The sequence below is a fragment of the Ranitomeya variabilis genome, chromosome 6, assembly GCF_051348905.1.
Source record: "Ranitomeya variabilis isolate aRanVar5 chromosome 6, aRanVar5.hap1, whole genome shotgun sequence".
NCBI lineage: Eukaryota > Metazoa > Chordata > Amphibia > Anura > Dendrobatidae > Ranitomeya > Ranitomeya variabilis.
The window spans coordinates 65,396,264-65,421,752 of NC_135237.1; the positions used below are offsets into that span (position 1 = coordinate 65,396,264).

The 25,489-nt window shown below is 45.3% G+C and overlaps 1 protein-coding gene across 2 annotated transcripts in view; it reads right to left on the minus strand.

Annotated features, from left to right (window-relative positions):
* DNAJB6 (DnaJ heat shock protein family (Hsp40) member B6) overlaps nt 1-25,489 on the minus strand; it is a 133,009-nt gene that overhangs the window by 48,488 nt on the left and 59,032 nt on the right. The window contains exons 6-8 of one of the 2 annotated variants that reach the window (XM_077268602.1): nt 18,556-18,684; nt 16,566-16,710; nt 13,613-13,683 (exon numbers count right to left, since the gene is read on the minus strand). In XM_077268602.1, the coding sequence (XP_077124717.1) occupies nt 13,613-13,683; nt 16,566-16,710; nt 18,556-18,684 (345 nt within the window). Of the gene's footprint in view, nt 1-12,867; nt 13,684-16,565; nt 16,711-18,555; nt 18,685-25,489 lie in introns of those variants that run through there. The other variant, XM_077268603.1, reaches the window with a different exon arrangement.

Sequence of the window (25,489 nt, forward strand, 5' to 3'; positions counted from 1 at the left end):
AGCGCAGAGTTGTGCGCGCTGTGGCGTTGTCCTCAGAGCAGATACCTGAGCCTAGGCAGTGCGATAGGATTCTGTCTGGAGCTGAACGACGGGGATTCAGACATCAGAATGGGTTGTGTTTTTACTGTGGCGATGCTTCTCATGTCATTTCGGTCTGCCCTAAGCGTATTAAGAGAATCGCTAGTTCAGTTACCATTGGTACCGTACAACCTACATTTCTGTTATCTGTGACATTGATCTGCTCATTGTCGTCATTTTCTGTCATGGCGTTTGTAGATTCTGGCGCCGCTTTGAATTTAATGGACTTTGAATTCGCTAGACGTTGTGGTCTCCCCTTGCAGTCTTTGGAGAACCCTATTCCTTTAAGGGGCATTGATGCTACACCTTTGGCTAAAAATAAACCCCAGTTTTGGACACAGGTGACCATGTGCATGGCACCAGCCCATCGGGAGGATTGTCGCTTTTTGGTGTTGCATAATTTGCATGATGCTATTGTGCTGGGTTTTCCATGGTTGCAGGTACATAATCCGGTGTTGGATTGCAAATCTATGTCTGTGACTAGTTGGGGTTGTCAGGGAGTTCATGGTGACGTTCCTTTGATGTCAATCTCCTCTCCCCCCCCCCCTCTGAAGTTCCAGAGTTCTTGTCTGATTTTCAGGATGTGTTCAATTAGCCCAAGTCCAGTTCCCTTCCACCGCATAGGGACTGTGATTGTGCTATTGACTTGATTCCAGGTTGTAAGTTTCCTAAGGGCCGACTTTTCAACCTGTCGGTGCCTGAACATACCGCTATGCGGAGTTATATTAAGGAGTCTTTGGAGAAAGGGCATATTCGGCCATCGTCTTCACCATTGGGAGCGGGATTTTTTTTTGTTGCCAAGAAGGATGGCTCCTTGAGACCTTGTATTGATTATCGCCTTTTGAATAAGATCACGGTCAAATTTCAATACCCTTTGCTTTCTGATTTGTTTGCTAGGATTAAGGGGGCTAGTTGGTTTTCGAAGATTGACCTTCGAGGGGCATATAATCTTATTCGTATTAAGCAAGGTGACGAATGGAAAACTGCGTTTAATATGCCCGAGGGCTATTTTGAATACCTTGTGATGCCCTTCGGGCTCTCTAATGCTCCATCTGTTTTTCAGTCCTTCATGCATGATATCTTCCGGAATTACCTTCATAAGTTTATGGTTGTATATTTGGATGACATTTTGATTTTTTCCGATGATTGGGAGTCTCATGTGAAACAGGTCAGGATGGTTTTTCAGATCCTTCGTGACAATGCTTTGTTTGTGAAGGGGTCTAAGTGCCTCTTTGGAGTACAGAAGGTTTCTTTTTTGGGCTTTATTTTTTCTCCCTCATCTATAGAGATGGATCCGGTTAAGGTTCAGGCCATTCATGATTGGATTCAGCCCACGTCCGTGAAGTGTCTTCAGAAATTTTTGGGCTTTGCTAATTTTTATCGCAGTTTCATTGCCAACTTCTCCAGTGTGGTTAAACCCCTGACCGATTTGACAAAAAAGGGTGCTGATGTGACGAATTGGTCCTCTGCGGCTGTCTCTGCCTTTCAGGAGCTTAAACGCCGATTTACTTCTGCTCCGGTGTTGCGTCAGACAGATGTTTCTCTTCCATTTCAGGTTGAGGTTGACGCTTCTGAGATTGGGGCAGGGGCAGTTTTGTCTCAGAGGAATTCTGATGGTTCCTTGATGAAACCATGTGCCTTCTTTTCCCGAAAGTTTTCGCCTGCTGAACGTAATTATGATGTCGGCAATCGGGAATTGTTGGCTATGAAGTGGGCGTTCGAGGAATGGCGACATTGACTTGAGGGAGCCAAGCATCGCATTGTGGTTTTGACCGATCATAAAAATCTGATTTACCTCGAGTCTGCCAAGCGGCTGAATCTTAGACAGGCTCGATGGTCTTTGTTTTTCTCCCGTTTTGATTTCGTGGTCTCGTATCTTCCGGGTTCTAAGAATATTAAAGCTGATGCCCTCTCTAGGAGCTTTTTGCCTGATTCTCCGGAGGTCCTTGAACCGGTCGGCATTCTAAAGGAAGGGGTGGTTCTTTCTGCCATCTCCCCTGATCTACGACGGGTCCTTCAGGAATTTCAGGCTGACAAACCTGACCGCTGTCCAGTGGGGAAACTGTTCGTTCCTGATAAATGGACTAGTAACGTGATTTCGGAGGTTCATTGTTCCGTGTTGGCTGGTCATCCTGGTATTTTTAGTACCAGAGATTTGGTTGGTAGGTCTTTTTGGTGGCCTTCTTTGTCGCGGGATGTGCGTTCTTTTGTGCAGTCCTGTGGGACTTGTGCGCGGGCTAAGCCTTGTTGTTCCCGCGCTAGTGGGTTGCTTTTGCCGGTCCCTGAGAGGCCTTGGACGCATATTTCTATGGATTTTATTTCAGACCTTCCGGTTTCCCAGAGGATGTCAGTTATCTGGGTGGTTTGTGACCGGTTTTCTAAGATGGTTCATTTGGTGCCTTTGCCCAAGTTGCCTTCCTCTTCTGATTTGGTTCCATTGTTTTTTCAGCATGTGGTTCGTTTGCATGGTATTCCGGAGAATATTGTGTCCGACAGAGGTTCCCAGTTTGTTTCTAGGTTTTGGCAAGCCTTTTGTGCTAGGCTGGGCATTGATTTGTCTTTTTCTTCCGCATTTCATCCTCAGACAAATGGCCAAACCGAGCGAACCAACTAGACTTTGGAAACTTATTTGAGATGCTTCGTGTCTGCTGATCAGGATGATTGGGTGGCTTTCTTGCCATTGGCCGAGTTTGCCCTTAATAATCGGGCTAGTTCGGCCACCTTGGTATCGCCTTTTTTTTTGTAATTTTGGTTTTCATCCTCGTTTTTCTTCAGGGCAGGTTGAACCTTCTGATTGTCCTGGTGTGGATTCTGTGGTGGACAGATTGCAGCAAATTTGGGCTCATGTGGTGGACAATTTGGTGTTGTCTCAGGAGGAGGCGCAACGTTTTGCTAATAGTCGTCGGTGTGTTGGTTCCCGGCTTCGGGTTGGGGATTTGGTCTGGTTATCTTCTCGTCATGTTCCAATGAAGGTTTCTTCCCCTAAGTTTAAGCCTCAGTTTATTGGTCCTTATAGGATTTCTGAGATTATCAATCCGGTGTCTTTTCGTTTGGCCCTTCCGGCATCTTTTGCTATCCATGTTTTCCATAGATCTTTATTGCGGAAATATGTGGTACCCGTTCTTCCCTCTGTTGATCCTCCGGCCCCTGTGTTGGTTGATGGGGAGTTGGAGTATGTGGTTGAGAAGATTTTGGATTCTCGTTTTTCGAGACGGAAGCTTCAGTACCTTGTCAAATGGAAAGGTTACAGCCAGGAGGATAATTCTTGGGTTTTTGCCTCTGATGTCCATGCTGCTGATTTGGTTCGGGCCTTTCATCTGGCTCGTCCTGATCGGCCTGGGGGCTCTGGTGAGGGTTCGGTGACCCCTCTTCAAGGGGGGGTACTGTTGTGAATTCTGCTCTTGGGCTCCCTCCGGTGGTTGTTAGTGGTAGTGCAGTGGTCTCTGGATTATAGGCCAGGGCAGGTACTTCTGCTTATTGCAGCTCTATTAGGTATTTAGGTTTGTAGGATCTATCAATCCCTGCCAGTTGTCAATTGTATCTTGGAGGGATTGCATCTCTGTCTGGCTCCACTGCCCTGCTGTCATTTCAGCTAAGATAAGTGCCTTGTTTTGGTTCTCTGTAGCACGCATGCAGTGTGCTTTTATGTGCAGTGCAATCTATTGTGTTTTTGTCCAGCTTGACTTGTTTGGATTTTTCTCTCATGCTGGTTTCTCTGGAGATGCAGATATACATCCTATGTCTTTAGTTAGATGTAGTATATAGTATTTTCTGCCGTGGAATTTTCTAGTGTTTTAATACTGACCGCTTAGAACTCTGTCCTATCCTTTCTATCTAGAAGGGCCTCTTTTGCTAAACTCTGTTTTTTTTTGCCTGTGTACGCATTTCCTCTTAAACTCACAGTCAATATTTGTGGGGGGCTGCCTATCCTTTGGGGCTCTGCTCTGAGGCAAAATAGGATTTCCCATTTCCATCTTTAGGGGTATTTAGTCCTCCGGCTGAGTCGAGGTGTCTAGGCCTGGTTAGGTACATCCCACGGCTACTTCTAGTTGCGGTGTCAGTATTAGGATTGCGGTCAGTACAGGTACCACCTACTCCAGAGATAGTCTCATGCGGCTCCAGGGTCACCGGATTTTAACAGGAGAGGTTCTCAAAACTACCTTGTCTGGGTGAAAAATCAGGAAAGGGGGTCGGCAAGAGCCGCCAACTCAGAAACTCTCCTGATTGACGTAATCGCCACGAGAAAGACCACCTTCCATGAAAGGAGGGTGAGATGTCCTGCAATGGTTCCTCCTGAAGAACTGCGAGAACCAAGTTAAGATCCCATAAAGCCAGAGGCATTCTATAGGGAGGGACAATCCGGGAGACTCCTTGGATGAACGTCTTAACCGGCAGTCTGGAAGCGATCTTTCGTTGGAATAGAACAGACAATGCGGACACTTGTCCCTTGAGCGAGCTTAGGGCAAGGCCTGACAAAGCCTGATTGAAGAAACTCCAGAATGGACGGAATGGAAAAAACCAGGAGAATGTCCATGGGCATTGCACCATGAAAAGATGCGCCAGGTGCGATGATAAATGCGCATGGATACGGGTTTCCTAGCGCGAATCATGGTAGAAGAAACCCCTGGAGAGAATCCAGCTTGGGCTAAAATCCAAGATTCAACGGCCACGCCGTCAAAGACAGGGCCCCGGAGTTCTGGTGGCAAATCGGGCCCTGTGAGAGAAGATCCGTGCGATCTGGAAGCCGCCAGGGGACGTCGGCGACCATTTGGACGAGTTCCGCGTACCATGCTCGGCGCGGCCAGTCCGGCGCGACGAGAATCACCGGTCTCCCCTCTACCCTGATCTTCTTGATGACTCTCGGGAGCAGAGGAAGAGGCGGAAATATGTATGGCAGCTGGAACCGATGCCACGAGAGGACCAGGGCATCTGCCCCGATGGCGCAAGGATCGCGGGACCGCGCAATGAACTGGGGAACCTGGTTGTTGAGACTCGAGGCTATGAGATCCACATCCGGCGTCCCCCAGAGAAGACAAATCTGCTGGAAGACTTCCGGATGGAGGGACCACTCGCCCGAGGCAAGACCTTGGCGACTGAGGAAGTCCGCTTCCCAATTCTCCATACCCGGTATGTGGATCGCCGAGATGAGCGAGTGATTGGTCTCGGCCCAGCGCAGTATGTGAAAGACTTCGAGCATGGCTGCCCTGCTGCGAGTTCCCCCTTTCCGGTTGATGTACGCCACGGCTGTGGCGTTGTCAGATTGGATTCTGATGGGATGGCCTGCGAGAAGGTGGTGAAAGTTGCGTAAGGCAAGAGTTATCGTTCGAATTTCCAAGATATTAATTGGAAGACGCGACTTGTGGACCAACGACCCTGTGCCGTGTGGTGATTGAAGACTGCGCCCCAGCCGAAAAGGCTGGCATCGGTGGTCACCGCTAACCTGCGCACTGAGAGAAAGGACTTCCCTTGGTTCAGGGAGGACTGTAGCGTCCACCACCTGAGGGTCTGCCTGACCTGTGGGGGTAGGCAAAAACGACGGTCGAAAGAAAACGGGCTCCTGTCCCAGGCTAACAAAAGCGCCTGTTGCAGGGGACAGAGATGAAACTGCGCAAACGGAACAACCATTTTCCCGAGGATGCGCATTGTTAAGCGAATGGAGTGAGGGACTGGGCGGGAGAGTTTGCGCGCTCCCTGCTGTAAGGACAAGACCTTCTCTGGAGGGAGAATGACCAACCTGCGGGAAGAGTACAAAATCATGCCCAGGAAGTAGATTTGCGGAGTCGGCACTGGAGATGATTTCTCGAAGTTGATTTTCCAACCCAGGCAAGAAAGAGAATCCACGGTGATATTTACAGACTCCTCGCAGGCAGAATGGGATGGACCCTTGATTAATAGGTCGTCCAGATAGGGCAGAACTTCCACTCCCCGAGCGTGAAGAATGGCCATGACAGCCGCCATGACCTTGGTGAAGACTCTGGGGGCGGTGGCGAGTCCGAAGGGCAAGGCCACAAACTGGAAGTGTTCTTCTTGGACTGCGAAGCGCAGGAACTGCTGATGAGGTAAAAATTGGAATATGTAGATAAGCATCCTTGATGTCTATGGATGCAAGGAACTCTCCTTTTTCCAGGGACGTGACAACGGAACGGAGCGAGTCCATCCTGAAGTGTCGGACCCGTACGAACTTGTTCAGCAGTTTGAGGTCCAGTATGGGCCGTAGAGTCCCGTCCTTCTTTGGGACCACAAAAGGGTTGGAGTAAAACCCCTTGAACCTTTGGTCTCGAGGGACCGGAGCGATGACACCATCCCTTTGAAGCACCTGTATGGCCTGAAGATGTGACGCCCTTGATTTGGGGGGAGAAGACTGGAAGAAGCGCAGAGGGGGATGGAAGAAAACTAGATTTTGTATCCGGAAGACACGAGCTCTCTGACCCACGCGTCGTGAACGACCAAGAGCCAATTTTGACGGAAAGAAAGGAGGCGTCCGCCTACTTTGTCGGTGTCCGCTGGACACGTCGACGAGTCATTGTGTAGAAGGCTTAAGGGATGCGGATGGCTTAAGGGCAGAAGGTCTCGGTCTGGGTTTCCAGGAACGGTTTGGTCTGTATGAGACCTGGGGATTTCTGGTTTCCCGCCGTCCCGAACCAGGGGAAGAGGACGACCAACTGGAGTTGTTACGAAAGGACCGGAATCGAAACTGCGGTTGATTCCGAAAAGGCCGGGCAGGTTTTTGCTGGGGAAGAAATTCACTCTTCCCTCCGGCAGCGTCAGAAATGAATTGGTCTAGTTTCTCCCCAAATAAACGGCGAGCTTGGTAAGGTAGAGAAGTCAGCGACTTTTTAGAAGCAGAATCTGCTCGCCAATCGGGGAGCCATAAGGCCCTCCTGATGGAAATTGCGTTTGCAGCCGCTTGCGCTGTGCAGTTAGCCGCATCTATGGAAGCGTTAACTACGAAATCACCGGCCTGAGCTAACTGGTTAGCTAGTCTGGCCGCCTCCGGGGGAAGATTACTGCCATGGACGGTAGAGGTTAACACCTCTGCACAGGCCACCATTGCCTTAGCCACCCAGGTAGCTGCAAAAGATGGAAGGAGAGCTGCTCCTGAGGCCTCAAAGACTGAGTGAGCCAGATAGTCAATTTGACGGTCAGAAGGATTTTTGACTGATGAACCGTCAGACAAGGAAGACTGTTTTGAATGCGAGTTGCGATACGGCAGGATCCACATAAGGAGAGAGAAGCAACTCCTTCACCAGATCCTTGGAGAAAGGATATTTAGCTTCCGTGGCTTTTTGAGCCGTAAAACGCTTCTCTGGGTGTTCCCTGTAGTTTTGGATAAGGTCCTGAAACTCAGGGTGATTAGCAAATATCTTTTGGACGCATTTAGTCTTTTTAAAAGATACGACGTGTTCCTGAGAGGAAACAGATGCGTCGTCCACCATTAGTGTTGACTGCCTCAATAAGGGAGTCAAGTGTCTCCTGACCGACAGGAGTGTTGGGTTAAAGATTCCTCCGACTCGTATACCGAGTCATGTACGCTGCAACCCTCAGGGGAGGGGGAGCGAGAAGATGAGCTCACAGATGCTGAAGCTCGAGCATAGACGGGAGATGAGGGAAGGGTTCTTTAATTGGCACCCCGAGAGTCCCGTAGAACGGTACGACCCTGTGGTCGGACGGCCCCGCACCATCACCAGATTCCGTCGCAGCCGACGGAGGAGAGTTCTGGCTTAAGGAGGACTCTCGGAAAGAGTCCAATGCCTTGACCAAGGACTCCATTGAACGTGACAAGGACGCGGCCCACTCAGGAGGGTTAGGCTCGGCGGGGTCGGTGGAGACATTGGAGGTGGCGGCAGAAGGCGGCTGCGCACAGGCCGGGTCGCAGTTCTGGCACAAAATAGTATTGTGGGCACGTGGCAACGCAGAATTTCAAGTGGCACATGAAGTAAAAAACAGTGTACTTTTTATTGCCCCTTTTTGCGTCCTTAGATTGAGACATCGTGTATGTCTATACTCCGATTAAACTGCGATAGCAAGGGCTATGGGAGCAGAGAAGGGGTTAAGCTTTTCCCTATGGAGTGGAGCAGCTTACCCACGGTCCTGTGCTGGTGTCCCCGGGGAGGCAAAGAGGGAAGGCAGCGTTTTCAGCTGAATTTCCCCTGCAGAAGTGGAGTCCCAAGATGGCGCCCGAGATTTGCAGGGCACTTGTTCATAGTGAGAAGCGCCTAAGTAGTGGGCGGGGCTTCGACGGCGGGCGGGAATTTTAAGTTGCGGCCTAGTTCGGCAGTAGAAGCCGGGAACTAAATTTATGGAGCTGGCCGGCGGAACGCACCGGTGGCCGCGACGCCACGCCTGATGACCGCCGCTGGCATCTCTCTCCCCAGGGACCCGGACCGCACCTTCCCACGCAGGCAGCGTGAGGAAGGGTATTAACTCACCGAGGAGGTGCCTGCAGCTCAATCGATCCTCCCTATGCCGGGGGATAGAGCGTCTGCGTCTACGGAAACGCCTGCCACAGGGGACTTACGGAAACGCCTGCCGCAGGGGACTTACGGCTACTGTGGGGTCTATGTGACGCCGAGGTGAGGGCATAATTTCGGATGAGCCCGGGAGATGCACATAAGAGATATACTCTATGTGCTCGCCCTCTTACAGGGGGGAAATCGGGACCGTATTGGAACCGTCACCCTGGTGTAGCTTAGGCGTGCCCCAGTCATCGCAGGAGAGGTACGGGGAGGTATACTCGCCGTGCTCGCCTGTTGATGGTTCGAGGGAGAGCGGACCCTAGAGAGGAATCCATCGCCCCCTTCACTCCGGTAATTAAAAAATAAAAATTTACAGAAAATAAAAAATAAAACAAAAAACCGGAGGGGTCTGAAAACAGACCCAAGTGTCTCCTACAGAAAAACAGACCCAAATGCCTCCTACAGACACTAAGCAAGAACTGAGTCATTACTGGCCAGTCAAAGGGTGTATACTGCAGAGGAGTTAACTCTTTGTGTTTACTTAGTGTCCTCCTAGTGGCAAGCAGCATAACACCCATGGTCCTGTGTCCCCCAATGAGGCGTAGGAGAAAAATTATGTAAGATTTAATCATTGCTTGTTACCATTAGCTTGGGAAAAAAGGCATAGGTGAGATTTATCCATACTAGTGCAAGGGGAAGTAGGAGTCATCCATGGTAACCTATTCTTGTGACCACAGAATAGCTGGAGGTTGATGGCGACCATGGACACCTCCTGCACTACTTCTCCCTGCACTATTTTTGATAAAGCTTCCTCACATGTTAAGTAAAAACTTTAGGCATGATACAAATGCAGTGTTAGTAGTTCTCATACCTAGTCACAGTGTTAGACCGGAGTGAAAGTGTGAACTAAAATCATGCACATGGGTGTTATCTAATCAGGGATATCCACCCTTCAGAATATTGGTAGCGTCACAGCATGAAGCTCAGAGTGGGCAGATTGACAGTTCGAAATCTTTGCCAGTAGATGTCTTTGTCAAATTTCCAAGACCATGGACCAAAGCGCCCAAATTTTGCTTTATTTGGAGTGGGACATACTTTAAAATGGGTCTCTTCGGTTATTTTTTTTGTCTTTGCCGAGACTTTTCAAGCAGAGAGGCAAAGCATATTACATTTCAGCCCTCTATGGCAATTGTTGGGTGCATCTAGCGAGCGAAAATACCTTAAATAAATGTTAATAGATTGTATTTACTTGAACAAAAGGCTCAAGTAAAAAAGGAATATTCAAAGTTTTGTTTTTACTTGGATTTTGATTTTTTGGGGGTTGAAAAATTTGTCTAAAAACTACTTTTGATGCAGTTCGGAAAGGACGTGGCTTTCTAATGCAGTTTTGGATAATGTTTCTGTTTTGTTTTTTTCCCTGCATTTTCAATTATAGGTTGCATCAATATGGTTTAGTTTTGAATGAACTTCCTCTGCAATAACCTTGACAAAAAAACCCACAGAGAAAGTACCCCCCAAAAATAAAGTGCATGTAATATGCAGGATAACCACAGTAACATTTAAATGAATGGGAAACTTGTTGAAAGCAGATAAAGGGTTTTTTATGCAGATTTTGCGGAATAATCCACATTAAAAAAAAATCACAAACTCCATGTGAACATACCCCAACGCCCCGCTTCTGTATTAAGCACAATATTGTGTACTCTGAGCTTTCCTTGATTGTCTGATCAGTGGCCGATATAACCAATAAGCAAAGTGTATGTATTGGAAAACACTTATAAGCTGCTTTAAGGTTTCCTGTCAGTAGTTTGGATCTTGCAAAGCTGCTGATGGTGCTAGATAGGAGACGTGTAGAGTCACAGCAGCAATAAGAAAGCCAAATCTGATTCCAGCACGCACTGCGCCCATATGTGCCACGAAGATGGCCCTTAGAGCCAAATGCTCTCTGTATAATAGGATTACTGCCATCATCATAGATGGATAGTGATGATATAAAGAATGTTTTTCAATTTACTACTTATTAAAATTTGTAGCTATTCTCTTAACACTTGTTTACAGCTTGTGAACTAGGAGACTGACCACTGCTGCCGTCTTGCGTGGAAGCTGGTCAGATTAACAGGCAACAGTGTTCTCCAGAGAATGTGGCCGCTTCAAACAGTGCTTGAAAAATCAAATGGGGAAAAAAAAGCATATGCAAGCACTGTGCCTGTTCTGCCGTCTACCAGAGGTGGTCAGTTTCCACGGCAATGAGCTGTAAACAGAAAATTTGAATCGGAGGAAGGTGCAAGTTTTAGTAAGCCGCAAATTGCTTGTATTTACAAGCATGTTCCAACACTACTCATTTCTAAAGACTGGATTAATAAGGATAAGCGAATAGCTTCAGGTAAGTGCTTATCCGAATAGCTGCCTCGGTAACCTGGAGCGCTCCTGACGATCAGCTGTTCGGCACCGCAGCTGCATGTGTCGCGGTTGTGTGACAGTCACAACACATCCATGGAGGGCACAACAAACAGGCTCTCCATACATGTGCTGTGACTGTCACACAACCGCGACGCCGAACAGCTGATGATCGGGAGCGCTCCAGGTATCCGGGTTCCCGATGCAGCTATTCGGTAAGTGCTACCGCTATTCGGATAAGGAGTTAGCCAAAGCTATTCACTCATCCCTAAGGATTAAGCATGGAAGGGCTTCACAACCTTTACTTTGCCCCAGTAAAAGGCAGTAGTGCCCAACCAAAAAGAAAAAAGGATAGGCTTGCCTAACATCAAATGCATACATTTCAATGAATGGGTACATGATGTGTAGGGGCAATACATGGATGCCAAACATTCTGCATCAGATTCAAAAAATTTATAGGCATGAATTCGGCCTTAGGGACCACTATTGGAGGGCGTTTATTGCATTCTGGTAAAGCAATACAGTAACGCCTCTCCGGTCTGACACCAGCAGCAATTTTACATGGTCAAAACTAATCACAAGACTCATAATAGGGTTTACTGTTCGGCCTAAGAAACCAGTAAAACTGAATTTACAGAAACTGATTTTGATTGGAAATATTGACGATATTATAATAGTTTACAACCGTGATATAAGATGGTGGGATGAAGAGAGGAAAAATATGTGGAACTAGATTTCTAGATTAGTAGTTTTTCAAAATAATTTCGTCATTACATTACTGGGTTCTTGAATGGGTTCTCCCTGCGATATCAGCATTACATTTTTGAGCAGTCCCTTAGATGTATAGATCAGAACCTTAAGCTCTGATATGTAGTTATGTAGGTATCCCTGAGATTTGCAATTATCTTGATATAGAAATGGGTCTAATCTTCCTTTTCTTGGCATAATTTATTTAAATGTATAGAGTTGTTCCAGGTCTACAATTAAGGGAACTTCCACATTTGGGGACAATTTTTTTCACTTTTGCTAAAATGCATGTAATTGAAGCTAAAGAATTTTTTTTGCAGTTGGGTTTCATTAAACGTTTTGCGCCATTTCCCTTCTATAGCCTCTGTGTTGCACTGTGTATAGTCGGCTGCAGAATGAGGTAACTGGGAATTCATTAGTGAGCTCACTAAGACAATTTGTCGTTGAGTTTGTAAGCTTTTATCTGTCCTTTTCAGAGCTCCTTTAACTTCTGACCAGACCTGAAAGTTGAATGTGCAGGAAACAAAGCCTGCAAAAGGCAATTTGTGCAAACGTTTTAATTAATTTTAACTGCAAAAATTATTTTTAGTCCAAATGCATGCGTACAAAAATAAATATAATTGTCCTGCCAGGTTGACTTTAACCCTTCAAAAAGCACCTTGACAAGGCATCCAATATATAAGAATTAAATTATTTCCTCATTTGTATGGACCCTAGCACTATATTAGTGTAGTGACTGGACAGCTACAGAGGTGAGACGATACGCTACAGAACTGAAGCAGGGAACATGGAAAAATCTTGGCTGCAATTTTTCAAGAACATGAAATGAAAATGAATCTTCCCTGCATATTCTAAATAAACCCATATGATGTACTGTTCCCCTGCACACATGCCCGGTGAGGTGCACATGCACAAATTCAGCTATCCTTCAGTGGTGTAGTGACAGTGAAGGAATGGTATTCCTCAGACCATGCAGACCATTACAAGCAAGATTTCTCCATTTTGCGGTTCGGAGTTGAGAAGATCACACAAGAGAAGCAAAAGTGAGTGGTAAAGAGTGCAGCCGGGAATTTGGCTTGCAAGAAATTTCCCCCCCTTTTTTAATCAGTGCGGGATTCGTGTGCCGGCTCATCTGTGTGAACGTGACCAAAAGTACCCACAGACACAAGAATGCTACAAGTGCCATGAATAAAAGAATGCACTACAAACATTAGCATTTATTCAAATCCAACTTTTTAGCAAATGACAAAAAGAAAAAAAAAAAAGGTAATCTCTTGCTCGGCGAAGTTACACAACGGCATTCAGAAAGCAAACCGTCAGAACTCATGCACAGATAGAAAACAAACCTGAAAATAAAGAACGTGGAAATCCGTCTTCGTTCCGCATCCTCTACTTTAAGAAGATGGAGTCCGTACAGTAAAACACGTTTTGCTGGGAAAGTTGGATTAATAGCAGGTAGGACAGCTAACACTTGGTTCACAATTCATACAAAATGAGTAAAACATGTCATGCGGTTAGTGAACGTTTCGTTCCACCACTAATGAAATATCACGGCTCACTTCTTGTTTAACCCTTCTGCTACCAGGGAGGGCTGCAAAGCGCGACCCTCTCCGGCAATTCGAAAGTAAACGCTTAAAGTGCATACAGAAATGTACGATATTAAGACACAGAAGAAAACAATATATTAACAAAAAAAAAAAATGTGTATGGTCCTATGAGCGTGGTCCCAAATTTGAACTGAGAGTCTATGACAAATACCAGAAACTCTCCACGAGCTTCCTTTAGTTATGTCTTAGATTACGCACAGACAAGTTCTTTAGATTTCTTCAAAAATGTTCCTGATAATCCACAAATGGCGCTTGTTTAGGTTATTATTTCTGATACATGCGTGCGTTGAATTTACTTGTTATCCAAGCGTAGCAGCTGCTCCTTACCATTTATTGTTAAGGACTTTAACTGACCGTCTTCTTCAACTTCAACACGTTCCTGTCCGTTCTCAACAATCCTGAAAAACAGACATTAGATGATTGGTGTGTGGTTCAAACAGATTTTCTGAGTCGCTTACAGCGGCAGTATTTAGTACTTAGTAATTTAGTAATGAATTCGTATATCTGTCAGGACAAGTTTACTATTGAAACTAGTGCAACAATAAAAACGATAAGTCTTGTAGTAATCCGATGTACTTTGGCTGAGAAAAAGGAGCTTCAAGTCCACATGCAAATAGAGCCTTAAAGGTGTTTTCCCACAAACAGTTCATTTTAATCTATAGCTATTGGAATAATAACTTCTACAATTGGATGTGATTAAATAGAATGTTCCTGTGCGGAGATAATCTTAAACATATTTCCCTGCTGTGTACTGTGTAATTGCTGTGTGACCGTACAGGGAAAAGGTCTGATCATACCACATCCCCTGGGAAGGGGAGGAGGCAAAACAGTAAACAGACTTAACACAAGATCGTAAATATTTGGAGGTAAAACTTAAAAAAAAAAAACAAAAAAAAAAACAGGCATGGAAAAGCTTTATCTCACAAAAAGAATCAGCTGTGACCCCGTGCTGTAATGTCTGTATACTCTTTTGCTTCCTCCCCTGCCAGGAGCTGTGATCAGACCTTGTTTCTGCACGGTCAGACAGAACAACTACACAGTACACAACAGGAGAACATTTATAACATTATCTCAGCACAGGGACATTTTTTTTTTTAAATAAATCCAATTGAGGAAGTTATTTCGCCAAAGATCTATTGATTAACATTAATTTTAAAATCAACTTTTTTTGTGGGAAAACCCCTTTATATGCATCTGAGGCATTTCAGTGCACCATTTGCCCCTGTGCACTTTCCGGGTAATGCGTTTGACTTTAAATACTGGCACATGGGATTACTACAATACAGGTATCATTTCTATTGCTGCTCTAGTGCCTATACAGCCACACCTCTGGATTCATTAGCAAAACTGTCCTGACAGGTTCCCTGTAAAGATCTGTCACCATTCCTGACATAGCCGATAAAGTAAATTACTTGCATTCTCCATAGAATATTAATCATCTCTGCTTTAGGTCATTCCTCCATTCACGCCCAGAAATGTATGCACAAATTGATGACTAGTTGTGACCATTTCTTATGTCCAACTAGTGCCAACCTGTGTAAGGAAAAGCGCAGAATAAAAATGTATCTCAATATTTTCATAGCTTGAGTTCCAATTTTTCAGGTCAGAAGCCATAAGTCTTCCTCCGATTCCCCCATCTTGACCTGGCTTTGTGCTGTGCACCACTGAGGAATGGTACACCCGGGAGTCTAGGGAGCTGCTCTCACATTTTCTTTGTTTATTTTGACATATGAGACAGTTCAATAGTGAACCAATGCCTTAAGTCTATAAAACACATTGTCACCAAGATAATGGATTTCAGACGAGCCCTTATTGTGTTTCCATGGTGAGGAAAAAACAAAACATGCAACAGACAGAAGGTTCTCTTCCCTGAAAGCTTTGCCATGAGCAGTACTTTATCCTTTAAGGAAAAAGAACAAAAAAAAAACAAAACACCTACTTTGAACAAGCCATCCGGGGACTACATATCTCATATGACTTGGCCAAATACTTTAGACTTAAATATGTAATGGAATTTCCGCTGACAGTTTTGCTTTAGCCCATAGCTGGACGTACTCCCTTAAACTTCATACTATGTACAAAGATTAAAAGTCATCTTCTATCCATGGATCGGGAATAACTTAGTGATTGTTGCAGGTCCGATCACTGGGACCCACACTCCTAACCTGAATGGAGCAGAGGTCCAACATATCTAACCCCCACCCCATCCATTCTGAATGGGAGTGCTGGAAACAAATGGGCGCAGCAGATTGGGGAAAATCTTCTTGTTGCACAATTTAAACCTGGGGTGTGTCTTTCAGTAACGTGAATACAATAGGCAAAAATATGTGGCAAGCTCAAAATATTTTAAAAAGCATTTTTCCCCATAGTCTATACTGCAATTCTGGAAGCTCATATCGGCTGATGTGTATTGCCAGCGTATATGTTGAGTTATCATTTATAAGCACCACTTTTTTGTTCTGGTTTTTTTTATTTTTTTTTTATTTCACTGCCGGAAAGGTATCACTAATATATGTTTCCTGCCCCTAGTAACATATTGACCAGTCGCAGTCTTCTGCTATTTATGACCTGCCGGATCGCTCCACTGTTTGCTGGTTACTGCTCACAACAGCACTCTCATACTTACACGGAGCTTGTGACCGTTACCTCTGACTTACGGTCAGTCGGAACCTGAGGTCACAAGAAGGAAAAATGGGACGAAAACATCGCCGGAAAGAGCAGGAGACGGCGGATGGCAGGTACAGTACTGGGGTAGGGACATAGTGATACCACTCCGGTGATGATGATAAAAAAAAAAAACACCCTGGAGAGTCTTAAAAGCAACCGTTGAGTACTAACTAAAAGCTACTACACAGGCAGTGAACAAAGCATAACACTACAGAAACTGATTGAAATTATAGTGCACATTTACAATGGAGCAAAACTGGTGTAGATCTGACATTCCGGTGCAAGATGTACTAACACATTGGTGAAGTTTCACATCCAAAAGGTTGAACGCCTTTGTTAGCTCTGTGGCAAGCGATACATCTGTATCCTACGTTTACAAACTTTAGATTAAGTTTGTCGTATGAAATAGAAGTTATTATAAGTTCCCCTGTATGTAAGGGAAAATGCTGGCGGAAATCCAACAAAACAATTGAAGTCAATGAAAGTTATTAAAAAATATAATTATTTATATAAATAGATAATATTTATATACACACACCCCGCCATTGGGAAGAGCGCCGTACACCATAAATTCATTACTAATAATGAAAAGGTTATTACAGAGTAAACGTACCTCTTTGTTGTAACTTTCCTGCCATTTATCATTTTGGTCGAAGTGGATACAGATTTGAAGTTGCCCATTCCAGAGCCACCGAATGATGAAGAGGAGAAGGAAGTGAAACCACCGTGTCCGAGGGAACCAAAGGATGAAGTAAAACCTGGGTTTTAAAGAATACGATGTTACCACCACCAATAAGCTTCAGATAATAGAATACAGAATGTGGATTCTTGGGGGTTATTGCCAGGGATGTATTAGATAGATCATGTACTTTAAAGGGTTGTCCACATTACTCGGCCACAGTTGGAGCTCTCACTTCCTGTTGGTGTCCGAATTGTCTGAAGGTGGGGAAAGTGAGGCCTATGCTGATTGGAATCAGGGATCGCATGACACTGTCACGGGATCCGCGGGAAAAAGAGCTACAACATGGCTAAAAAAGTGTTGGCACTGGAGGGGAATAGAAAGCGTTATTTTACAGGATGAAAACATGCTGATTGAAAGAGATGTCTGAGTAACGGCCAACACCCCTTTAACCGTTTACAGATAGCTGAAGTTTAAGAACTTAGACCTTAATATTTTTTAGAAATCCAAAATCTCAGCTACCTTAATATCAGGACAGAAGGTCTGCCTTTCTTATTCTGAGTATAAGGGGAGGGTGGGAAGTGGCTAAACTGCAAGAGACAGCACAAGCAAACATCACACATTGCGGTCTCTTCTAGTGATCCCCGAGGGTCTTTTTTTATTTTTCCTCTTTCCTTTACAAAGAATATGAGCACTTTTACACCTGACTCCCTGCAAGTAAACGTGACATTTAACAACTTTGCAATCCAGATGCGCAGACATTTGAGTCACAGATTTTTGGTTGCTTCTGTACTTTAGTTCATGCATACATAAGCACAAGTGACAAGAATGAACTCCTCTTGAACTTTCCTTTTTCGGAGGGTGTGTGCCTCGGAGGCTTTGCTTAGATTAGGCTTTTAGCAACAAAAAAGAAATTTTTATGCAATCATATTTTTACAGTGGTCCGATAGGCAAGCAAGAGGTCAGAACTTACTGCTATGTGGTCACATTTTTGGGTGATGCACCAAAGTGAGAAAATCCTTGACCAACCTTAGTGACAGAAAACAGAGGAAGGCTATAGCTGAACTATAGAGGTGGGAACCAAGACCACACCTCAGCTTGACTTCCCCTACATCAGGTACAGCGCTGAATCTCCAACGCTACTCCCGACGTCTTACTGTCAGCAGCCAATAACTTAGCTCAGTGGCTCTATCAGAGACGACTTTGCAAATCGCCAAGCTCAGAGATTGGTTGCAGTGTTGTAAGCACCATGAGCAGCAATGGAGACTCCGTGCTAGGATCAAATGGGGGTGGGGGGGGGTGGATTCGAAATCTGCAGACATGCACAGTAAGGCCGGGTTCACACTTTGCGGACTTCCTCCGTGAAGCTCCACCCACTTCCGCATTTCTTCCGTTTAGGTCTGCCTACTTCTGCATGCGTCCTGCGTACCCATCTTTAACATTGACACACCGGCCGACGGCACGGGAACGCAACTTGCATCCCAGTGCGGTCCGCGGGCACATCAAAACGACGCATCTGCATACATCCGCATGTGGACGGAGCTTCACGGAGGAAGTATGCAACTGTTCGCAAAGCCCCGGTACACAAGTGTGAACCCCGGCCTAAGAGGTAAGGCATTTTCCAACCATTCAAGCCAGGTCATACATGTGGCATGCTCACATAGATAGACTGCACCGTGCTGAGAGTACAGTTTACATGTAGATAATAGTGCAGTGTTTTTCTTCTGAATTTCCTTTTAAGATTTACAATAGTCTGTGGTAGGAGTGCACTTTATCTTTTGGTATTGTGTGCAAAGCGGTTTAAAATATACACAAAACAAAAAATAAAGTATCTTTATAATTTTCTGACATAAAAATAAGGTACAATTATTGATGAAAATCGCATTCAAAAGAGAAAAAAAAACAAACAAAAAAACCCAAATACCTGAATCATACGAATTAAAGCTGGGACCAAAACTAGGGAAACCTCCAAAAGCAGAAAAAAAGGAGCCTCCAGGCCTACGGCTTCCCCTGTTGCCTCTTTGGTTTCCAAAGAAGTTCTCGAAAGGGTCTTCTATTGAAAGAATAAAACAATACAAGTTGATAAACATAAGCTAGACATTTTGCAACTAATGTGAATTTTCCCCATTTGTGCATCACAGCCCCTCCTGACAAATGAGAGACCTGCTGCCACTATAAGGACTCTGCCTTCTTTGGCACTACCAAACACCTGTTAAGGGCTCTTTCATAAGTCACTGTATTCACACGTACCAGAGACACTTGCACACATAGACCCATTTAAGTGAATTGGCCTGTGCACATCAGTGTGTTTCCACAGAATGTGCGTCCATGGGCAAAACACGCTGACTTTTTTTTTTTTTTTTAAACAGCAGCACCGGTCGAAAAACATCCCGCACATGTGCACAATGATGACATCCATGTGTCATGATATGTACCGGTGCCTGGGAATCAGCGGTACTGTTCACGCTGTTTCCCGGCCCTGAAAACAACTCACATCACTGTCCTCTGCTCGCGCTGCGATCAACACTCGTAGGGGACAATGTTGAGAGTTGTATTTGGACGATAACAGCAAGAGCAGGCGGCAGCTGATGAGTATTCATCAGCCGCCAGCGCTATTAATAATGTGGGGTTCCCCTATACATTTGATAACCAGACAGGCAAAACTGACAGTTGCAAACCTCAGTTGTCAGCTTCAGCAAGTCTGGTTATCAAGAATAGAGGGATCCGCTAATATTTTTTTTCATTATTTATACAAAAAGTGGGGTCACTTTTTTTTTTTTTTTTTTTACAACCAGCCAAGCTAAAGCAGACAGCTGGAGACTGGTATTCTCAAGCTGATAAAAAGCCATGGATATTGCTCTGCAACCCAGTCTAAAAATAGCAGCCCCAGAAAATGCACATTAAATACGCCAATTCTGGCAGTTTGCCGGTCTCTTCCCACTTGCCCTGTGGTGGTGGCAAGTGGGATTCATTTGTGGGGTTGATGTCATCTTTCTATTGCCTGTCATCTAGTCCATGGGTTAGTAATGGAGAGGCATCTATAAGACACCTATCCATTACTAATCCTATAGTTAGTTATATTGCAAATAAACACACAGCCAGAATAAAGACCTTTATTTGACATAAAAGCAAAAAAAACAAAACACCTTTTTCCTTTTTTATTTAGAAACTAACAAACAGTATTTCCCTAACGCCTATTCCACTGAAGTCAGTCTCCTGTAATAAAAATTAAAAAACACAAACATACCCCTCACCTGTCCTTTGTTCTGACCCATGCCGTAATTCATGTTTGGGGATAAACAGTTTTCAACCTGGAAGGTGCCAAGATGCAACTGTCCAGGCTGAGAACCAAAGAGGAATGAGCAGCATCAATGACTAGCAGTGACATCATCAAGGTTACCGCGGGTCACTGAGGCGGCATTCCCAGCAGGGACCCTGAACTGCATTGACCTCAGCACCATTAGAAAAAGTCAGTAAGTTCACCGCAGTTCAGCTCAGCGAGTTCACCAGTGAATACCAGCCAACCAGCTGGTTGTCAAAAATGGAAAAGGGGGGGGGAGATACCAGGCCGGTTTTTGTTTATTTAACCCCTTAACGACAGCCGATACGCCTTTTAACGGCGGCCGCTAAGGGTACTTAAACCACAGCGCCGTTAATTAACGGCGCTGTGGAAAAAGTGAATAGCGCCCCCCAGAGTCGGATTTTCTCTGGGGTCTCGGTTGCCGAGGGTAGCCGAGACCCCAGAGAACATGATTCGGGGGGGTTTTACCGACCCCCGAGTTGCGATCGCCGGTAATTAACCGTCTACCGGCGGTCGCAACAAAAAAAAAAAAAAAAAAAACGCGATTTGCCATTTAATTTCTCTGTCCTCCGATGTGATCGCACATCGGAGGACAGAGAAATAGGGTCCCCGATGGCCCCCGATAGCCCCCCAATACTCACCTATCTCCCCCGGTGCTCCTCGTGGCTCCCCATGGGCGCCATCTTTTTTCCGGGAAAAAATGGCGGGCGCATGCGCAGTGCGCCCAGCACCCGGAAGATCTTTGGGGTCTCGGCTGCCGGGGGTAGCCGAGACCCCAAAGAACATGATCGGGGTCGGTTTGCACCGACCCCTGTTTTGCGATCGCCGGTAATTAACAGTTTACCGGCGACCGCAAAAAAAAAAAAAAAAGCGATCTGTAATTCTCTGTTCTCTGATGTGATCGCACATCAGAGGACAGAGAAATAGGGGGATTCGGGGACCCTATGATACTCACCCGGTGTCCCTGGGTCCTCTTCTGTCTCCTCCTGCCGGCCGGCTTTTTCCTCATGGCGGGCGCATGCGCAGTGCGCCCGCCATCTGCCGGCCGGCAGGAGAGACGAGTTGGGGCTAAAATTAGGGTTAGGGTTAGGGCTAGGGTTAGGCTACTTTCACACTAGCGTTTTTTGGCTTCTGTCGCAATGCGTCGTTGGAGAAAAAACGCATCCTGCAAAAGTGCTTGCAGGATGCGTTTTTTCTCCATTGGCTTGCATTAGCGACGCATTGCGACGGATTGCCACACGTCGCATCCGTCGTGCGACGGATGCGTCGTGCTTTGGCGGACCGTCGGCACAAAACAAGCTACATGTAACTTTTTTGTGCGACGTGTCCGCCATTTCCGATCGCGCATGCGCGGCCAGAACTCCGCCCCCGCCTCCCCGCACCTCACAATGGGGCAGCGGCTGCGTTGAAAAAACAGCACCCGTTGTGCGGCGCTTACAACGATTGCGTCGGTACGTCGGCCCGACACACTGCGATGGGCCGAGTACGACGCTAGTGTGAAAGTAGCCTTAGGCTTCTTTCACACTTGCGTCGGTACGGGGCGGTCGCAATGCGTTGGCCCGACGTACGTTGTGAAAATTGTGCACAACGTGGGCAGCGGATGCAGTTTTTTAACGCATCCGCTGCCCAGTCAATGTCCTGGGGAGGAGGGGGCAGAGTTACGGCCACGCATGCGCGGAAATGGCGGACGCGACGTACAAAAAAAAGGTTACATTGAACTTTTTTTGTGACGACGGGGCTAAAGTTATGGTTAGGGTTGGGGCTAAAGTTAGGGTTAGAGTTGGGATTAGGGGTTACGGTTTGGATTAGGGTTGGGATTAGGTTATGTTTGGGATTAGGGTTACGTTTGGGATTAGGGTTGGGATTAGGGTTAGGGTTGGGATTAGGGTTAGGGTTGGGATTAGGGGTGTGTTGGATTTAGGGTTTTGATTAGGGTTATGGTTAGGGTTGAGATTAGGGCTGTTTTGGGGTTAGGGTTGTGATTATCGTTAGGGTTGTGATTAGGATTATGGATCGGTTTGAGATTAGGGTTAGGGGTGTGTTGGAGTTAGGGTTGGAGTTATAATTTGGGGGTTTCCACTGTTTAGGTACATCAGGGGGTCTCCAAACACGACAGCCAATTTTGCGCTAAAAAAGTCAAATGGTGCTCCCTCCCTTCTGAGCTTTGCCGTGCGCCCAAACAGTGGTTTACCCCCACATATGGGGCATCAGCGTACTCGGGATAAATTGGACAACAACTTTTGGGGTCCAATTTCTCCTGTTACCCTTGTGAAAATAAAAACTTGGGGGCTAAAAATCTTTTTTGTGGGAAAAAAAAATATTTTTTTATTTTCGCTACTCTGCATTATAAACTTCTGTGAAGCACTTGAGCATTCAAAGTTCTCACCACATATCTAGATAAGTTCCTTAGGGGGTCTAGTTTCCAAAATTTGGTCACTTGTGGGGGGTTTCTACTGTTTAGGTACATCAGGGGCTCTGCAAACACAACATAACACCCACAGACAATTCTATCAAAGTCTGAATTCAAAAATGGCGCTCCTTCTCTTCCGAGCTCTGCCGTGTGCCAAAACAGTGGTTTACCCCCACATATGGGGTACCAGCATACTCAGGACAAATTGGACAACAACTTTTGGGGTCCAATTTCTCTTGTTACCCTTGTGAAAATAAAAACTTGGGGGCTAAAAAATCTTTGTTAAAAAAAAAATATTTTTTATTTTTACGACTCTGCATTATAAACTTCTGTGATGCACTTGGGCATTCAAAGTTCTCACTACACATCTAGATAAATTCCATGGGGGGTCTAGTTTCCAAAATGGGGTCACTTTTGGGGGGTTTCTACTGTTTAGGCACATCAGGGGCTCTCCAAACGCGACATGGCGTCCGATCTCAATTCCAGTCAATTTTGCATTGAAAAGTCAAATGGCGCTCCTTTGCTTCCGAGCTCAGCCATGCGCCCAAACAGTGGTTTACCCCCACATATGGGGTGTCGGCGTACTCAAGACAAATTGTACAACAACTTCTGGGGTCCATTTTCTCCTGTTACCCTTGGTAAAATAAAAATTTGGAGGCAAAAAATCATTTTTGTAGAAAAAATGCGATTTTTTTATTTTCACGGCTCTATGTTATAAACTTCTGTGAAGCACCTGGGGGTTTAAAGTGATCACCACACATCTAGATAAGTTCCTTAAGGAGTCTAGTTTCCAAAATGGTATCACTTGTGGGGGGTTTCCACTGTTTAGGCACATCAGGGGCTCTCCAAACGCGACATGGCATCCGATCTCAATTCCAGCCAATTCTGCATTGAAAAAGTCAAACGGTGCTCCTTCACTTCCAAGCTCTGCGGTGCGCCCAAACAGTGGTTTACCTCCACATATGGGGTATCGACGTACTCAGGAGAAATTGCACAACAACTTTTGTGGTCTAATTTCTCCTGTTACCCTTGTGAAAATAAGAATTTGTGGGCGAAAAAATCATTTTTGTGAAAACAAATGCGATTTTTTATTTTCACGGCTCTACGTTATAAACTTCTGTGAAGCACTTGGGGGTTCAAAGTGCTCACCACACATCTAGATAAGTTCCTTAAGGGGTCTAGTTTCCAAAATGGTGTCACTTGTGGGGGGTTTCCACTGTTTAGGCACATTTGGGGCTCTCCAAACGCGACATGACATCCGATCTCAATTCCAGCCAATTCTGCATTGAAACAGTCAAACGGTGCTCCTTCACTTCCAAGCTCTGCGGTGCGCCCAAACAGTGGTTTACCTCCACATATGGGGTATCAGCGTACTCAGGAAAAATTGCACAACAAAATTTGTGGTTAAATTTCTGTTTTTACACTTGTGAAAATTAAAAAAAATGGTTCTGAAGTAAAATGTTTGCAAAAGAAAGTTAAATGTTCATTTTTTTCTTCCACATTGTTTCAGTTCCTGTGAAGTACGTAAAGGGTTAATAAACTTCTTGAATGTGGTTTTGAGCAGCTTGAGGGGTGCAGTTTTTAGAATGGTGTCACACTTGGTTATTTTCTATCATATAGACCCCTCAAAATGACTTCAAAGGTGATGTGGTCCATAAAAAAAAACATGGTGTTGTAAAAATGAGAAATTGCTGGTCAACTTTTAACCCTTATAACTCCCTAACAAAAAAAAAAATTGTTTCCAAAATTGTGCTGATGTAAAGTAGACATGTGGGAAATGTTATTTATTAACTATTTTTCGTGATATATCTCTCTGATTTAAGGGCATAAAAATACAAAGTTTGAAAATTGCAAAATTTTAAAAATTTTCGCCATATTTCCATTTTGTTCATAAATAATCGCAAGTAATATCGAAGAAATGTTACCACTAACTTGAAGTACAATATGTCACGAAAACACAATCTCAGAATCAGCGGGATCCGATAAAGCGTTCCAGAGTTATAACCTCTTAAAGTGACACTGGTCAGAATTGTAAAAATTGGCTCGGTCATTAAGTACCAAATTGGCTCTGTCACTAAGGGGTTAAAAATAGGGATTTGTGTACTCACCGTTAAATCCTTTTCTCCGAGCCAATCTTTGGGGGACACAGACCGTGCGTGTATGCTGCTGCCACTAGGAGGCTGACACGAAGTGATACAAAGAAAGTTAGCTCCTCCTCTGCAGTATACCCCCTCCTGCTGGCTCTCAGCTAACCAGTTTGTTGCAAAAGCAGTAGGAGATCAATAACATATGAGTGTATAGCATGTCACATTACATATGAGAGTATAGCATGTCAGATTATAAAACAAGCACAAGCTAATAATAGGGTGGGAGCTGTGTCCCCCAATGATTGGCTCGGAGAAAAGGATTTTACGGTGAGTACACAAAAATCCCTATTTCTCTTACGCCTCATTGGGGGCACATACCGTGGGACGTTACAAAGCAGTCCCTGGGTGGGGACAACATCAGATCAGGCCGTGAAACAGCTACTTACAAGTGCGCCACTGCGGCCTGCAGAGTCCACCTGCCCAGACTCCCATCTATGATAGTCTGGGGTTTATAGTGCTTCAAGAATGCATGCAGACTGGACATACCCGCAAGCTTGCAGTCGTACTGTGCCGACGCCTCGTACCTAGAATCCAAGAAACCTCGATAGACAGGAAGCAGTCCTCTTACAGTGAGGTGGCCCAAATAAAGTGTCCAACCTTCGGAAGGACACCGTCCTCGAGACTTACCTACTCAGAGCACTCACCACGTCCAGAATATGGGGAACCCATTCCGTTATGTGGACTGGTGCCGAAAGAAATGAGGGAAGAACGATGCCCTCATAACTGTGGGAATACAATACCACCTTGGTAACAAGGGATGGGGATTGCCTGTAGACAACCTTGCCTTGATGGTAATAAGGGAAAGAGGTTAGAAAGAACAGAGCGGCTAGCTCCGAAGACTTGTCAGGATGAGGAGATCGCAGAGAAAAAAGGGCGATGTTCCCTGATAGTAAAATCTGTCCGGATCAAAAGGAGTCTACTGTAAGACTCCCAGGATCATTAAGGTCCCAAAGATCTAACGGTATGCGATAGGGAAGAACCACATGTGAAGACTCCCTGC